Source organism: Pelophylax lessonae (genome assembly GCF_965119305.1).
Source record: "Pelophylax lessonae genome assembly, chromosome: 4".
NCBI classification, from domain to species: domain Eukaryota; kingdom Metazoa; phylum Chordata; class Amphibia; order Anura; family Ranidae; genus Pelophylax; species Pelophylax lessonae.
This window is the reverse complement of record NC_138771.1, coordinates 494,885,455-494,904,233: the sequence shown is the minus strand read 5'-3', so window position 1 is coordinate 494,904,233 and position 18,779 is coordinate 494,885,455. Positions and strand designations below refer to the sequence as shown.

Genomic DNA, 18,779 nt, shown 5'->3' with positions numbered 1-18,779 from the left:
TGCACTTGATAATATTTATTGTGATCACTGATTATCTTTTATTGTGGTACAATCACTATATGCACATCTATGAGCTTGGTATTAATCATTCATGTGAGTGCGGTCTACACTTCACTGTATACCCATTTATTGGGCGTGATTCACGCTCCTTCTGATGCGTTGCCCACATATCCATGCACTCTTACATCTTTATTTACAATATTTAATAGTTTACACATCTATATTTACTATTTAGTGTACATATACGCACCTTAATGGATTGTTATTACAATACATATACACCTACACCATTGGGAAAGGAACTGTTAGAGGTTCCCTTTTTGTTGACACCTTTGGTCCTTAGCGCAGATTAATTAGTGTAGCACTAATTGGTTTCATTACTTTGTTGTATAAAGGCTGATGATGCATAAGGTTACCCCAGCAAGCTCTAGGCTCACCACCCTACAATTAGGCCCCGGTGTACGGGGGTGAAATGCGTCAAAGGGGCATGGCCTTTTGGTGAAGACTCGCAGTCTGAAGCCGATCTTGATTCTTATGTAATGGTGGCGGTTGGGGTAGCAGCATATTTTTCATTTGTTGTAAGGGACAACTGTATATTAACAGCCATGGTTTTGGAATGGGATCTCCAACATGCTCATAAAGCTCAGGTATCCACAAACTTTAGGCAATATACAGTAATATATAATGTTAATGTCACCTCCAGCCACCAGGATGGGAAACAGCACCAAGATATTCAACAACAGCACTTTTATCCTTAAAATCAGCTACCTGGTTGGAGATGGGACAGATTTCAAGGGGGACATTCATCTTTACTGACATCTCTCGGGCCACTGGATGTTTTAGGAGGGCATACCCATGCCCGATTCTCGATGTGTTAAGTAGCAGGGCATCCAGGACGTTCTGGTCCACATCCATGCCTAGCCAGCCTGCAAAAAGTGAGAGTAATGACTGGAAACCAGATATACAGTAGAATGTATTTCTGAAACACACACACATGATAAAATCGATGTACATGCATGCTTTGCTAGTAGAATAAATTTGTTTCAGCATTGCTTCTTTTTATGTCAGGGGCAGAGAGCTTTGTTGTGCAAGATGGCCCAATAATTTTGACAAGAATCTAAATTTAAAGGGAGTTACCTTTTGGGTTAGTGGTTGAATATAGGGGTCTTGTCAAGATTAGGGTCAGAATTTGGACAAACATCAGGTTTAGGATTTATGAATTTATATGTCAAGTCAAGAACTTCAGCCAAAAATAACACAATAATAATGAATAACCCATTAAAAGATACAATAACAAAAATAGCTCTCAGCTTTAAAAACCATGTTTAGCTGCAATCCAGAGATTTCCCACACCGTTTTTTACTGCCACTAGATGTGCTCAGTCTGATAGCCAGCAACATTTAACCCACTGCCTTTAAGCCTGCTCCCTGCCTAATGCCTCGTACACACGCAACGATTATCGGCCGACCGATCAGCCGACTTTTGTCCAGTGTTGTTGTGTTGGTTGAAATGTGCTCTAAACTGCACACAAATTTTCTCGGCCAACAAAAATCAACTTCAGAAGTGATGTCATGTGCTGGTTTACTTTCCGTGTGTTTTTTCTTCTCTGAGCATGCCCAGTCTTGCTCATCAGATTTTTGTCTGCCGAAATCTGTACTGACTGATGAAAAATCGGCCATTGTGTTGTCGGCCAACAAAAATTTTATAGCCTGCACACCAGATTTTATTCGGCCGAGAAGTCGGAGTCGGTTGTCGAAAGCATCATACTAACAAGCCGAAAATCGGCCGATCGGACGTTGGCCGAAAATTCACGGCCAACTATCAACACGTGTGTACGAGGCATAAGACTTGACAGGGAAAAGAGAAGTACAAGGATGAGCTCATCTGTCTGCCAGTCTGCTTTTTCCTGCTATCAGCATACTTCTTGTCAGCACATAAACCTTTTGGGTTCTTCTGCTGCTTCTTCCTTTTACACCACAGCCCTGCTGTAAAGAGATTGCAAGAGACTGACACCAGGTCAAATTCATGTACTTACATTAAAAATATATTTATTGGTGTGTTAAATAATACAGAACTGCATTAATGTGTGTCTCTTATAACTGACTAGAGTTCAGGCATAATTTTTTATTTTTTTTTTTCCGTAGCGTGTTAAACACACTCAAAAGACTTCACCCGGTGCATAAAAAAGTGCACACACACAAACGTGAGGAACACAAAAAGTGCACAGGGTGTGCGAACACAAATGGTCTTCCCTCCGAAGAGGTAGGACCCGAACCTCGATCCCCCGGGGCGCAAGACTCCTGACAGGGATTTAAGGTACTCATGGTCTGTCTGGCCGAAACCAGACTGACCCCGTTCTTCAGGGGGACTGCCGAAACAGCCCCCACCGAGTACAAAGTAGGGCTCCCCCGAAGGGAGACCCCATGAGAGAGGGCGGACTAAGCCAAAAGGCCATATCCACCCCCTCCCAAGACTCAAGGCAGGGCCCGAGGACCCACACCCTACAAGTCGTGCAAGTGAAAAAAAGGTGATAGAAAGTGACAAACTACAAAGAAAAAACACACACAAACAAAAAGGTGGGGGAGGGGAAGTGGAGAGGTGAATTAGTGCCCTTGTGAAAATACAAGGGCAGGCCTTCCGGCCGGAATAAAAATTCCTCTGGTCGAAGCCAAAAGGCCTTGCCCAAGAGGCAGGTGCTTAAAAAAGTGTGCGTAGGTGCAGTGACCATGGTGCCGAAAAACTCAAGGCGAGCTGCCCCTCACCAGTGAGAATTAAGGCACCCCTGGGCTGCCACCCCAGGGGCACATACACTACGGTCTAGGCATAATTTTTTTAAGCCCGTGGTGTGTGAAACACACTCAAAAGACTTACACCCGGTGCATAAAAAAGTGCACACACGCAAACGTGAACACACAAAAAGTGCACAAGGCGTACACACATGGCCCTCCTCCGAAGAGGAAGGGCCCTGACCCTGATCCCCCGGGGCGCGAAGCTCCTGACAGGGACTGAGGTACTCACTTAGGTCCACCCAGCCGAAGCCGGGCAGACCCCATTCTTCAGGGGGACTTCCGAAACAGCCCACCCCGAGTACTAGGTAGGGCTCCCCCGAAGGGAGACCCCATGGGAGAGGGCGAACTAAGCCAAAAGGCCATATCCACCCCCTCCCAAGACTTACAGGGCAGGCCCGAGGACCTACGCCATCCAAGTCGTGCAAGTGACAAAACAACCAAAAAGGGACATACGTGAACACACAAACAAAGAAAAAACAGAGTGGGGAAAAGGGAAGTGGAGAAGTGCTGGGTAGTGCCTAAGTGCAAGACCTCGGCAGGCCCCCCGGCCAGGAATAAAAAAATTCCTCTGGTGTTGGCCAAAAGGCCCACCCCAAGAGGCAGGTGCTTGAAAAAGTGTGATGGTGCAGTGACCAAGGTGCCACAAAAACTCAGGTGAGCTGCCCCTCACCAGTGAGATTGAGGCACCCCTGGGCTGCCACCCCAGGGGCACGTACACCACGGGCTTTTTCGGTCTCAGCCCCTGGCCAGACCCAGTGTAGCCCTTCCTGTCAGGAGGCCAGGAATGCAGACAGCTCGGGGAGAGCCCGACCTCGAGGGTATAGAAAATGGCCCCCTTCTAGCCAAATTCACCCAAGAGGGAAGGCCCTTCCCCTCACCATCCGCACTCCCACCAATTACATCCAGGAGCAGTACTAACCGTGGTCGCCCGGCTTTCCCACTCCCTTCAAACTGACAGGGGCGGACCCATTCAAATCAGGAAGGCATTGGAACCGTCCGGCTTTCTCTGGTTTGGCCTACTCCGGTCCTCCAGTTACGCCCAGAGCGCCCCGGTATACTTCGGCCACCACCGATACTAACCTTCAGGCTCCATTCCAACACTGATAAGAACAGATACTACACTTGATCTTAGCCAAAAGGCCGAGAAGCGATACGGTCTAGGCATAATGTTAAAGCTGAACTTGAGCCCAAATTTTTTTGGATTGACTTTTAAAGAGTAAAAATTTCTGTCAGGCTTTCACTGCTGTCCATAATCCTGTTGGGGAGATTTCACCTCCGTTTCTGTCCCTGTGAAAACAGAAATGGACTAGAAGCAGTAGTCACTGGGATAAAATGCCATGGATTTGATAATAACCGGATAGAGGTTTTATCCCTCCCCATTATCTGAAAAAAAAATTATCAGTCTGTGTCCCCACTGTAGAGATTTACAATCACTTTCTGTCCCAGCAATTGAATGTCCCCTGATCGAGCTGCATATACTCATCTACCCTTTGCTTTCCCCACTTCTCTTTTCATTTGACAGGAGTGAGAAAAGAAAGAGCTACATAAGCTCTGAGTCACTCTAATCAGCACTCACATAGAGCTGAGGACTCTCCTTGCTCCCGATAATATTTTAAAAAATATGTGTGGGGAAAGTCAGGGGTGCCATAATCCATTTTTTGACTACAAGAGAACATTACATTATACTTCCCCGCCCTCACTTGCTTACTTGTCTCTCCAGCATGGAAAAAGTAAGGCAGGGTAAAACCTGTCTGGCTGGGGATGTTGAGGGCATCTCTAAGTTGGTAGAGTGAATGGCCTGCATCTTCTTGGCCAACCTGCAATAAGCAGAATGATTATTGATAGCAATACACATGGACAGTACAAAGAGTATTCAAACACCCACAATGCACTGCAGGTACACTTTATGGCCAAAATATGTGGACCATACTCCAAATTGAGTCAGGTGTGCAACTCCAACCAAAGCCTCTTTTCTGATCAGGCATTAATGTGCCCCTGTGCACAAAGCCAGCTTCTTCTAGGCATTATTTGACCAGTTTGGTGTGGAGGAACTCGAGTAGCCTGCACAGAGCCCTGACCTCAACCCTACTAAAAACTTTTGGGGTGAACTGGAATTATGAATGTGAACCAGGTCTTCTTGTCCATTATCACTGCCTGACCTCACAGTTTTTTCTTTGGATAAATGGATGCACATTCTTACAGACACACTACAAGATCTTGCAAAGAGATTTCCCAGAAGAGTAGAGGCTGTTACTGCCACAAAGAGGAGCACCTCCATATTAATGCATTTGGTTTTGGAATGGGATGTACCACAAGCATATATCGGTGTGATGGTCAGGGGTTCACAGATTTTTCACTATGTAGTGTACATCTCCATGATTGTACTCTTTGCTGGTTCTCCTCCTACTTATCCAACCACATCTTTAGCGGTACTTACAATTCTATCTCCTCCTCCTCTCCTTTTCCTTTCTCTGTAAGGGTCCCCCAAGGTTCTGCTTTTGGACCTCTCCTATTCTCCATCTACACCTCCTCCCTGGGTCAACTGATAGCATCTTATGGCTTCCAATACCATCTCTACGCCGACGACGCCAAAACTCCTCTCTCTACCCCTCAGCTCACTCCTTCAGTCTCCTCACGTATCAGTAATTTACTAACAGACATATCAGCCTGGATGTCACACCACTTCTTCAAACTTAATCTATGCAAAACCAAGCTCGTATGTTTCCTCCCCCACTTGCCCCTTCCTCTGATCTCTCTGTCAAGGTCGATGGCACAACTATCAGCGCATCCCCGCATGCCAAGCTTCTAGGTGTAATCCTGGACTCTGAACTATCCTTTCGGCCCCACATCCAATCACTGTCCAAATCTTGCCGCCTCAACCTCCGCAACCTCTCTAATATGCACCTTTCTAACCAACGACACTACTAAGCTCCTAATTTACTCCCTGGTTATCTCCCGCCTTGACTACTGCCACTCCCTCCTCCTTGGCTTACCTTTACATAGGCTATCCCCCCTTCAGTCTGTTATGATTGCTGCTGCCAGGCTCGTCCACCTTACCAACTGCTGTGTCTGCTACTCTTTTGTGCCAATCCCTCCATTGGTTCCCGCTCACCCAACGAAAGTGATTGTAAAGTCTTGTTTTTTTTTTAAATACCAAACATGTCATACATACCTCCTCTGTGCACTGGTTTTGCACAGGGCAGCCTGGATCCTCCTCTTCTTGGGTCCCTCTTTGCTGCTTTGGCTCCTCCCTCCTGTCGAGTGCCCCCACAGCAAGCAGCTTGCTATGGGGGCACCCGAGCCAAGCTGCAGACACAGAGCTAAGGTTCAGCCCCGCCCCTCTCTGTCCTGATTGGCTAACTGACTTTGACAGCCATGGGAGCCAACTGTGTATCAGCCAATCAGGATGGACAGCTGAGGAACTCGTGGACATCGCTGGACAGAGATGGGGCTCAAGTAAGTATTAGGGGGTGCTGCCACACACAGAAGGCTTTTAATCTTAATGTATAGAAATCATTAAGAAAAAAACCTTCTGACTTTACGACTCCTTTAATTTCAAAATGCTATCAACAACTTACAAAGCCATCCACAACTTTGCTCCCAGCTACATCACTAACCCAGTCTCAAAATACCAACCTAATCGTCCTCTTAGTTCCTCCCAAGACCTTCTGCACTCTAGCTCCCTTGTTGCCTCCTCCCATTCTCACCTTCAGGAGGCATCTCTTCAGAGAAGCCTATCCTGCCCCCATCGAACAACTGTACTTTAATTACCTCCATCACCTCCTCCCCCACAAAGCTATTACCTTTTGTATCAATTGACTCGCCCTCTTATTCCTCCTGTATTGAATTGTGTTGTACCTGTACTGTCTGCCCTTATGTTGTAAAGTGCTGCGCAAACTGTTGGCGCTATATAAATCCTGTATAATAATAATCTCAACAGGTAATTGAGATGCCCTCATTCCTCTCTGTGATGACAGGGAAAGAAGGGCCCGAAACATCAACCTAGAACTTCAAAGTCTGTATTTACACAATGATCACACTCAGTTTTTCAAAATAAATTCCCTTTATTAAATAAAGTAGTTTTAAAGGTTTACATCACTAATATCTACATCCTTTTGCACATGTTTATAATAAAACCAAGGTAGAGCAGCAAGATTCCCTAATGTTAAAACTAGTTTGCTCCTCATGTGAAAAAAAAAAAAACCCAACAAGTCAGTGTGGGCTGCCAAGGTCTATTCAACTGATCAGCTCCAAAGCTAATAGCTAAGATAGTGGACACCATTAAAATAGTGCTGATAAAGTGTTTTCCTAATCTAAGCAGGATCTAGGAGCAGGAAATAACAAGACAATCACACCAAGGGTTCCTGGAGTCCAAAATATGCTTATTTTATTATTAAAAGCCAGGGTAACAGATGAAGCCTGGTCGCACGGCTAGTATTGTTCAGACTGTTGTTTGTTATTAAAGTTCTGCAAAGACAGTGACTTTGGAATTATGGGAGATGTAGTTCCGGGAGGAGCCAGGACCATGGACTGCTATGCAAAAGGACTCCTCTCCCAGGGAGCAATGTGACTCGCGGAGACTGCTGGGAGTGTCTTTATAAAGGGGGACGGGATCAAGTTTTGCTCTCTTTCTTTGAGAGACAGCGTGCTGTGAAGAAGGGGAAGAGCTGCTGTGGATCGCAGAGGAGTAGGCCGGAGGCCTAGTAGTGAACACCGGAGCTGAGATGAGCGTGTGTGCAGAAGGATCTCGGTAGTGTGACCGAGCGGAAGGAAACCTGACAGGCCGAGAGAGTCGCTGAGCAGAGCGGGGCCTGGTCGCAGCGCAGAGCAGAGCTCCCAGTATTGGGTGAGAGACATCCAGCATCTACATCTGCATTTATCACATACCTAGACTGAGCCAGGGCAGGACTGCTGAACTATTTAAGTAAGAGGCCATACTGAGTTCTAAAATCTCCACCGGACACTGCAGTTATACATAGTGCGTAGTGGGTGCACAAGGCTTTAAGCCCTTTTGCAATACTAGGTTGTCTGCCTATCTGAAAGCATCAAGATTATTAATCTTTGTGGATTACAATTACTAACTACCTTGGGTATTACAGTTATCAATCACCTTTATTTGGATTACAATTACTTTCCTTGGATTGACTGAGTATTTCTTGCCGGTGAAGACTAGTGAGGCCTCACTCTCCAGGAGACTCTTGCAATCTAGTGTAAAGGGGGCCCCTGTTAGTATACAGAGTAAACTCTGATATCTGGTTAGCATTATTATACTGTTTATTTTACAGTTATTCTCTAAATACGGTTAATCTTAATTTGTGGTCACTCTCTATTTACTAAAACTCAGTGTGTTCATATTATTGCAGAATACAATTCTCTAGCATATATATGTATGTATATACATTATATATGTGTGGCTTGTATTCCAGATCCCGAGTGCTGAACCCTACTCAAGTTACCGATTGGGGACTCAGGATCCATATTGCTGTTGAAGTTCTTACCTTATTACTGATTTTGTTTGTGCATTCTCTAACTATGAAAAAGCAGTAAATTTGATCTTTTATTGCAATCTCCTGTGGTCTTACTCATTAAACATGACAGAACCAATAGTGTCAGTTGGGTTGGAGCATGCTCAGGGCAACCAAAGTGAAGAGGGTATACCTGCATTAAGCCACTCCCCTGGGAGCAGGACTACACAACCAAATACATGATGGACATTGCAAAATACCCCCTTCTTCAGTGCTCAAAGTGATGATTGGAATACAAAATGTCAGACTTAAAGGTGTTTGGTGGCTTTGACAAATAATTCTCCTTCTAAAGCAGACTGCAGCAGCAAATACATTTTTTTTCATCCCAATTAGTACTCTAAGCCTCGATGAAAGAGATATTTTTAAACATTGAAATGCATTTGTGTGTTACTCTGGATCTTTTTCTAATAAATATATCTGCATAGATATAGGTAGTTTGCAGGCACTCAAAACAGGAGCACATGCATACAGGAAAAGAAGGGTAATGGTAACTCCCAATGGACTTCCAAAACTTCTGTTAAGTTTTTATGCCCTGGGGGAAATTTCTTGTCAATCTTGGTCTTGGTGCGCACAAAAAAGTGGGGCGAAAATCCCCCCACCGGAGACATAGAGAGCAATACAAACCTGACAGTGGTTCTAACCTCTCACTACTCCATTCTAACAACAAAGTTTAGTCCTTAACCCACACAGTGTGCTTCACAAAAAATAGCTTACCAAATCAAAGCCAGCAATGGTGTCAGGGAACTCAGTTATCAGCTGAATCGCAGTGTGAATGGCATCCTTCACCTTAGAAATATCCTCGTGTCTGTTGAAATAAAAGAAAGCAAAGTAAGAAAGGTCAAAAGACATCCAACCTCATGGTATATTATTAGAAAACCTACATACTGTATTACTCAACACTTCACAAAATAAAACTAGATTGGTCTCCGTCCCAGAAAAGCTTACATTCTAATGATCCATGCAATCACACAGTATTATTATACATAATAATACCAGTGCCTGCATCAGAGTAGGTTTCACTCCAGTGCAGGGTTTCTCAACCAGGGTTTCGTGGAACCCTAGGGTTCCTCCTGAGGTTGTTAGGGGTTCCTTGAGCAATGGGCAATTCCTGACTTTCAGATAAGTTTCCAATGAAGGCATTGTTCCTTTTAGCTATCTGTAAGGGGTAATTCTTCCCAATGATGACAAGAGTAGGGAGCATTCTTCCCACTGACTGTCGCACGAATGTGTCATGAGTTGTAGATTTTCAGTTTTTAGCAGGGGTTCCCCGAGACCAGGAATTTATTTCAAGGGTTCCTCTGTGTTGAAAAGGTTGAGAAAGGCTGCTCTAATTGTCTCACTGTAGTCACAAACAAATAATATTATACATGTATAGCTCTGACATAGAGTATTCTGCAGTGTTGTACAGAGAATAGTCTCTGCATCAAAGAAACTTGCACTCTAATCTCCCCCAACTCTCACACACTATTAATTATATTATTATACATCTATATAGATCTGATATATTCTATAGTGCTGCATAGAGAACACTGAGCTAGTCACATCAGTCTCTGCAACAAAGGAGCATACACTCTAATCTACTACAGTCACACACTATTATTATACATTTATATATCTCTGACATGTCTTGCAGTTCAGCAGAGAAAAAATATATCAGCGCAAACCAGAGGCATAACTATAGCCTTCAGGGCCCCGGTGCAAGAAACCAGGAAGGGCCCCCGAACCCCTGGCCGGGGCTCTTCCCTTCAAGCCTGGGGCTCTTCCCAATGATCCTGGGACCCTTTTCTCTCGTTGTGGGGCCCCTTATTACGGTGCCACAGCGGGACCCTTTCACAAGTTCTGCAGTGGGCATCCTTCCTGCCATCTTGGGGCCTCCCCACGGTGGTGGAATGCCAGAGCCCGGTTGCAAGTGTGGCCTTTGTGATCCTGGAAGTTCACCCACCGGAGTCAGTTGCTTTTATTTTTTGGTATTTTAATTGTATTATTTTTTATCATTTAATTTTTTTTTTTTACAAAGTCACTGACTATGACTCTGTCCATTCAGAAAAGGAAGGAGCTGGTAAATTACATATTTACCGACCCTTCCTGGTTCTCTATTGTGACACATCCCCTGCAGCAGCCGGCAGGAGAGGGGAAGGAGCACAATGGGGGGGGGGGACCAGGGGAGCACACAGGGGCCCAGAGACAGCAGAACACAAGTGAACTGGATAGGAGGAGTGGCGGGGGCAGCAAACAGATGAACCAATCTCCTCCATTTTCCTCCTGCAGCTACAGGAGGAAAAAGGAGGACAATGATTTCTCTACATGCTGCCCCCGCCACCCCTCCTATCCAGGTGTACAGGGGAGCCACACAGGGCCCGGTTGCAATTGCAACCCCTGTAGTTAAGCCCCTGGCGCAAACACCAAAGAAACTGAATAACAGCAGCTAACACTTAAGGTTAATCTATATAACCAAAACAGTAATATTGCAATGAAATTAGTGCAGCGCTATAAGAGAATAATCCAACAAAAAGTCCAATAAAAGTCCATTAGGCTAATGAAGCAAATCCATGCAGGAGGGGCCCGTGCAGAGAAAAGTGCTCTTATTCTATATCATATGCTGGATCCCTTAAAAGCTTGATGTGAAACGAATGTGCAAATCCACCACCAAATAAGCTGGCCTCTCACCTTGCCAATTGACCCCTGAGCTAATAGTGGGTCATAAACGCTTAGGTCTCTCCACACCAGGTAAAGGAATTACTAGGAATACATCCAGGACCATCCTTCAGGTCCAGGCTTAGATATGGCAGACCAAAGGTACGGCTCAAGCAAAAAATATAAGGCAGAGCATAGTGAAGTACTTCAAAACCACAGTTTATTAAATACAAATAGCGCTTCTTACTTGAATAAGCAGTGCTAGGATAAAACAGCCTGTAATGAAGAGTTAGTCAGTAATACAACTCCTGTTTGCAGGATCCTCCGTGAGACAGCGGGTGACATCATGACTCCTCCTACCCTTACGTCCCAAGGGGAGGGACTTCGTCAGCGGAGATGAGCGGAAATGTCTAGGCATCACATCCAGGAAGTGGCATCACGGTCTGCCCGAGGATGAGACTCTGCGTTTCGCGGAGTTGGGGAGCAGCAGGAGCCACCAAAGCAGCCCCTAACCACAGGAACAGCACGCTTATTGCCATTGGGGATCCCCATGACAGTGATGCTGAGGACTACCTACCACAGTGCTATATACCTGAAAATTACTTACCTTTGTAAGATTTTATCTGTATTTCATTAAAATTTCCTGCATGCTGCACTTAGTAGGCACTTGTGTCTTTCTCCTTCCTCAATGACACCCACAACTAGTGATGTCGCGAACATAAAATTCGCTGTTCGCGAACGGCGAACGCGAACATCGGCGAATGTTCGCGAACCGGCGAACATTGCGAACCGCCATAGACTTTAATAGGCAGGCGAATTTTAAAACCCACAGGGACTCTTTCTGGCCACAATAGTAATGGAAAAGTTGTTTCAAGGGGACAAACACCTGGACTGTGGCATGCCGGAGAGGGATCACACAAAAAAAAGTTCTTAAAAATTGTAATTTTTTGATAGAGAGCCAATTATTGGAAAAATTAAAAAAAAATAAAAATAAAAAATGTCTTTGGATTTAGCATCTGGGGGGTCTAAAAAGTGTACCTGTGAAGTTTCAGCTCTGTAGCATGTCCGGAACCAGAAAAAAAATACGAATTAGGGTTAGGGCTAGGGTTAGGGTTAGGGCTAGGGTTAGGGTTAGGTTTAGGGTTAGGGTTATTTTTATGGCTAGGCTTAGAGGGTTAGGGTTAAGGTTAGAGGGTTAGGGTTATGGTTAGAGGGTTAGGGTTAGGTTTAGTGTTAGGGGCTAGGGTTAGGGTTATGGTGAGATACTTAGGGTTAGAGTTAGTAGCCCTACCCCTACCCCTCTAACTCTAACCCTAAGCACTAAAAATAACCCTAACCTTAGCCCTGACCCTAACCCTAGCCCTAACCCTAACCCTAGCCCTAACCCCTATTCTATTTTTTTTTTCTGGTTCTGGACATGCTACAGAGCTGAAACTTCACAGGTACACCTTTTAGACCCCCCAGACAATAAATCCAAAGAAATTTTTTTTTTTGTTAAGTTTTTTTTTTTTTTCAATAATTGGCTCTCTATCAAAAATGACAATTTTTAAGAACTTTTTTTGTGTGATTTAGTGTCTAGGGGGGGTCTAAAAAGTGTACCTGTGAAGTTTCAGCTCTGTAGCATGTCCAGAACCAGAAAAAAAGATAATTTTTCAGTAGAGCAGGGATGGTGGGAACCCCTTTTACACCTATATGATCTTTTTTTCCTGGTTCTGGACATGCTGCAGAGCTGAAACTTCACAGGTACACTTTTTAGACCCCCCAGACAATAAATCCAAAGAAATTTTTTTTTTGTTAAGTTTTTTTTTTTTTTCCAATAATTGGCTCTCTATCAAAAATGACAATTTTTAAGAACTTTTTTTGTGTGATTTAGTGTCTAGGGGGTCTAAAAAGTGTACCTGTGAAGTTTCAGCTCTGTAGCATGTCCAGAACCAGAAAAAAAGATAATTTTTCAGTAGAGCAGGGATGGTGGGAACCCCTTTTACACCTATATGAGAAAAATATCACAGTATTACCTGTGAATTGTATAAATGATCTTTAGCCCAATGAAGTCCTGGTGAGTATTAATGAACTGCCTGGCCACATTCCTGTAGGTGTCCACTAGCCAGAAGCTGTCATGAATTGTACCGTCCAGCTCATATACCTGCGGGAAGAAATATTACAATACATATTATCAGGGATACAGGTTCATGGTCAATAATGAGCAGAGTGATCTCAGCAAAGTTAATTATGTGAAGTTGCTGCTTCATTCAACTGCCTCGTGAAATTTGCCTGAAAATATTCTAGCTATTTTTAAAAAAGGTTGTGTTTTGGGAGGTGGGGGTGCATATAGCAGAATTTAGAGTATTTAATTTTGTGTATTTTGTATTTGTGAGTTTTTTTTTGGCGTATCTATTTATTATTTTTTACTGTTGCTGTAATTTTTTAATTTTACTTATTTCACTGTCTGTTTTTTTTCCTTCTGTGGAAAAAAAGCTAAAATAATTAGACTAAAAATGGGGATGTTAATTTGGCACCGTAAAAGGAGTTACTGTAATGCTTAGGAGCTATTAAAAGCTTATGGCAGCCTCAAAATCCACCAAGAAGCACCTTCATTTTTGGAAAATAAGTATCTGCGCCAGCACAACTTGGAATAGTGATAATCTATTTCTTTATTCGCATAAAGCAACAGGTATCATGGGCCGTTGTTTCAGGAACTTGCAGAATCCCTTTTTCAAGCCAGGGAGATCACTTTGCCTTGAAAAAGGGTATCCTGTGACATCCTAAAACATTGGCCTGTGATGCCTGTTGCATTATGTGAATAAAGGAAAAGATTATCACTATACCAAGGAGTTCTGGTGCAGATCCTTATTTTCCTAAGATTACTTATTGTGGCCATGTACCAATTCACTAAAACACCCTGTGGGTGAGCCTGTGAGGAGTGCAATGGATACAATACAATTTCTACCTTCACTTTTGTGTTCGGCATTGAGTCCAGTGCATTTTGACAATATCTGACTTTTCACCAAAATTTCAGAGGAATGGAAACTGTTGCTCATCCCTAACTCTCACCGGTAGTAGCATGGCTCGCAGTTCAAGATACTGGATGCTGTCCTCGTAGAGCTCTCGCAGACTCTCGTAGATATAAGCTTTGAAGACTGGAGCATAGGAAATGAGGCCACCTGCAGCAATGAAAGCACCCTCGAACCTGCGCCAGATCACATCTTGGGTGGGGTAATCTAGTTCCGGAGTGTCTGTTAGCAGAGTCAGGTTCCTGATCAGGCTGAAATACACATGACAGGTAGGTGCTTTAATATGAGAATTTTTGGTCATGTTGTATGTTCGAAACAGCTGAATGAACCTACAAAGTAGTTACAAAAAAAAACAGGTTCTGTTTATAGCAATAGTTTCCCTCATGCCCATACATTCTGCCTGTGCTGGAAACCGCAACACAAAATTCATGAAAATTTTGCGAGAATGAGACTTTAAACATCCTACGATGAAAGGTCATCTATGCATCTAAAGATGGCCAGGAGATGCATTTAAATTCTGCAGATAAAGCAGTGGCTGCAGCCGCTGATTAGTGTATTCTGACAGAGGAGACTCCCTGCTATCAGATTACAATGTCACAGCGAGAATGATTCCTCTGTCAACTTCGTTTGTGTAGATGGGGGAATTTTTTTTTTTTTTTCGATCAGCTCACTAAGCTGATTAAAAAAAAAAAAATCAATTATCTATGGTCAACATTAGTTTTGCAGTGCCAGTATGTGTCAGTTAACTTGACAATAACTTGCCCACAAAAATAGATCTTGATGCAAAAGTATTTTATTTGGTACAATGTTTTAATAAAAACCCTTCTCAGATTTATTATTATGAACTGACAAATGAACAAAATTGTAAAAAAACAAAAAAAATCATAATTTATTAATTTAATAATTTTTCTTTTACAACACATTTTTTAAAATGTATTTGTTTCTCTGTACATAATAAATGCACATAGACAGAAATATACTGACAGCTGCAGGCTGCAAAAATTGTTTACTAACAAATCTTATGCACCCTGTCATAGCTGACTTGGTGATCACATGATCAGAATGCACGCTGATTGGTTCCTGACTTGTAGAGCTGTCAGTCACAGTACAGGTTTAAAGCTAGGAATACACAAAACTGCAATACTTCATGTCATGTAACATTCTCTTAGCACAACGCACTGGCACGCTGATGAACGTTAACCTGTTACCACCCATGTAACGCATACAGTATACAGTATGTGGTAGCAGATAGGGGCGGAGATTCCCCTCCCCCGGAATCTCAACTGTTAAGCCACTGTTGAGCCACTTTATACCATCCTGTCTGGTCTGTTTCATAATCCTGTGTGCCCCTGTGTCTGTGTTTTAAAAAAATAAGCCCGTTCTTTACCAATTTTTATAGCGCCGAGAGCCTCTCATGTGACCAGTCGGCTCTCTCCTTTCCCCGTCTGACAGCTACCTGCCGCGGGCGGGGCCGAGTATTCCTTGCTGACGTCAGTCGGGAGGGGGAGAGGAGGAGAGAGTCACGTGACCGACGATTGGTGCTCTGAAAACTTTTTATAAAACACAGACTTGGGCACACAGGATTATTAAACAGACTGTAGACAGAATATGAAACTTTAAATGAAACTACAGCAGCAGGAGGGGAGGTGAGGGGGCGGGCACTGACACAGGAGCAGACAGGCAGGGAGGGGGGGGGGGGACAGAGGAGGACAGGAGATCTGCGGATGATGGAGACACGTAAACTGACCACAGTGCCAGGGCTCAGCAGCCAGGGTATACCGTGTTTAGTTTACAGAGGAGAGGACATACCCAGGCAGGATCAGCCAGGTATTTTAGGTGATAGAAGGGGCCAAATTACACAGCACAAGCATAAGCTGTATAACATGCTTTAAGGAAACAGGATCAGTTTTTTTTTTTTAAGGTTAACAACAGCTTTAAAAATAAATGCTGCTGTTTGCCCTTTAAAAATAAATACTCAAAATAAGTATAATGACTAAGCCCCTCCCCTTCATGACATTGTTGAAAAGGGGTGGAGAATGGGTGACCTTAAAATGATGCCCCCCCTGAAAAAAAGTTCTGCGGACGCCCATGGTGTCGAGAGCACTCCCACAGTGTGTAGGCAGGTGCATCTAGTTAGTCTGCCACTAGGTGGCTTTGTGCCAAAATAGTGTCTGGTTACAGCAGACAGTGTTATCAGGTGCTAGGCCTCTTTTAGTTTGAACCCTCCTGCAGTGATCTCATGGGTGGGTCAGCACCCACATAAAAGACAGGTTGGAGGAGCCTTATTGCACTTGGGGCATAGAAGCCAAGCACTGCAATACCAGCTTAGATGTACCAGCACGCAGTGGCCCTTTACAGGGCAGGAGGACAGGGAGGAGTAGTCCTGCACAGAGGAGATCTGCCTGTAGATTTTCTAACCCTTATGAAGGTGAAGGCTAGGTTAGATTGCAAAAGGCCTTTTAGGCCAGGCCAGGCCAGGAGTTCCCTGAATGAGGCTATTCCCCTGGAGAGTCCTGGGAGAGGTGGACTGAGAGGTCAGTCCTGTGAGCACCAACGACCCTGGGTGAAAGGGGAGAAGTTGAGAGGGAGATGGCTGCTTAAAGTGCTGCATATGCTTTCACATGTGAGTACTGCGGACCATCCACAGTGATGAGTCTTGTCAAATGACTTCGGAATTCATGTTGACGTGATGTCAATCCGCAAATTTCATCAGTAAAGTGAAAGAGTACTAAAAAGTCACCAAAATTATTGTTTTAAATAGATCCTTCAAAACAGAAACATTTTTGACTGACCTGGTATCAAACTCAGTAACATCTGCCACGGTCTTCCTATATGTCTCCAGCAGCAGCCAATCCGAACAGCCCGGTAGCAGCTGACCAACTGGAGACTCTTTGGAGAAGATGAACCTCACCGCTGCATTGTCAGTAAAGCAAATGTAACAGTCCGGTAGGTATGTTGCATTTTTCACCAGCCAATCAACACTTACAACTGCAAAATCGTGCATATGAAGTGCGCCCCCTGCAGATAGAAGAATTACTCCAATTATATATATATATATATATATATACACAACACACTGGATACAATTGAAACACAAGTCAAATTACAGTTTCATATTAAAAGTGGCCTCTACATTTTATTCAACAGCTGCTATTACTACTGAGCTATCGGGGGAGAAGAGCCTTGGTGAGAGAGGTAAAGAAGAACCCAAAGATCACTGTGGCTGAGCTCCAGAGATGCAGTCAAGAGATGGGAGAAAGTTGTAGAAAGTCAACCATCACTGCAGCCCTCCACCAGTCGGGGCTTTATGGCAGAGTGGCCCGATGGAAGCCTCTCCTCAGTGTAAGACACATGAAAGCCCGCATGGAGTTTGCTAAAAAAACACCTGAAGGACTCCAAGATGGTGAGAAATAAGATTCTCTGGTCTGATGAGACCAAAATATAACTTTTTGGCCTTAATTCTAAGCGGTATGTGTGGAGAAAACCAGGCACTGCTCATCACCTGTCCAATACAGTCCCAACAGTGAAACATGGTGGTGGCAGCATCATGCTGTGGGGGTGTTTTTCAGCTGCAGGGACAGGACGACTGGTTGCAATCGAGGGAAAGATGAATGCGGCCAAGTACAGGGATATCCTGGACAAAAACCTTCTCTAGAGTGCTCTGGACCTCAGACTGGGCCGAAGGTTTACCTTCCAACAAGACAATGACCCTAAGCACACAGCTAAAATAACGAAGTGGCTTCACAACAACTCCGTGACTGTTCTTGAATGGCCCAACCAGAGCCCTGACTTAAACCCAATTGAGCATCTCTGGAGAGACCTAAAAATGGCTGTCCACCAACGTTTACCATCCAACCTGACAGAACTGGAGAGGATCTGCAAGGAGGAATGGCAGGGGATCCCCAAATCCAGGTGTGAAAGACTTGTTGCATCTTTCCCAAAAAGACTCCTGGCTGTATTAGATCAAAAGGGGGCTTCTACTAAATACTGAGCAAAGGGTCTGAATACTTAGGACCATGTGATATTTCAGTTTTTCTTTTTTAATACATCTGCAACAATGTCAACAATTCTGTGTTTTTCTGTCAGTATGGGGTGCTATGTGTACATTCATGAGGAAGAAGAATGAACTTAAATGATTTTAGCAAATGGCTGCAATATAACAAAGAGTGAAAAATTTAAGGGGGTCTGAATACTTTCCGTACCCACTGTATATAGACTAATGACCAACAACATAAAGGGGCCCTTCTCCACTGACCACCAGTATAAGGGGGCTCCTCTCCACTGACCACCAATATACGGGGGCCTTTCTGCACTGACCACTAATATAAGGGGGCCCTTCTTCACTGACCTCAAATGTAGGGAACACTTCATCATTGAAGGGGCACTTTTTTTTGGGCTCCAATGTGAGTGAGTCCTTCTCCTGCTTACCCACAATTGAACACTTCCATACTGACCACCAGTATAGGAGGGCACTTCCCTGCTAACCGCCACTGTAATGTTCTTCACGAACCACCAATGCAAGAGCCACTTTTCTACTTATTAACCAATGTAAGGGAACACTACAATTTCCTTTTACAAAAAGCAGACAATAGAGATGTTTTCTGTACTAAAAAGTGCCTTGTGACTGCTCTCACCAAAATAGGATTTATGATATAGTTATGGTATAGTAATTTTATGACTACGCTGTAAAGGCTGAATCGTTATTGCTCCACCCAGTACATTTTCCCATATGGTGCTGCTTTGCTTTATGACCACCCTGTAGGAGGTAAAGCTGCCGATCCAGCATGACCCTGGATTTAGTTTTGTAAAAGCAAGGCTGA

General features: G+C 44.0%; 1 protein-coding gene across 4 annotated transcripts in view; it reads right to left on the bottom strand.

Annotated features, from left to right (window-relative positions):
* Positions 1 to 18,779, bottom strand: part of ADA2 (adenosine deaminase 2) — a 69,566-nt gene that overhangs the window by 8,825 nt on the left and 41,962 nt on the right. For all 4 annotated transcript variants that reach the window (XM_082255740.1, XM_082255739.1, XM_082255742.1 and 1 more), the window contains 6 exons: positions 16,752 to 16,977; positions 14,000 to 14,210; positions 12,964 to 13,091; positions 9,029 to 9,119; positions 4,498 to 4,606; positions 769 to 926 (listed from right to left, as the gene is read on the bottom strand). In XM_082255740.1, the coding sequence (XP_082111866.1) occupies positions 769 to 926; positions 4,498 to 4,606; positions 9,029 to 9,119; positions 12,964 to 13,091; positions 14,000 to 14,210; positions 16,752 to 16,977 (923 nt within the window). The remainder of the gene's footprint in view (positions 1 to 768; positions 927 to 4,497; positions 4,607 to 9,028; positions 9,120 to 12,963; positions 13,092 to 13,999; positions 14,211 to 16,751; positions 16,978 to 18,779) is intronic.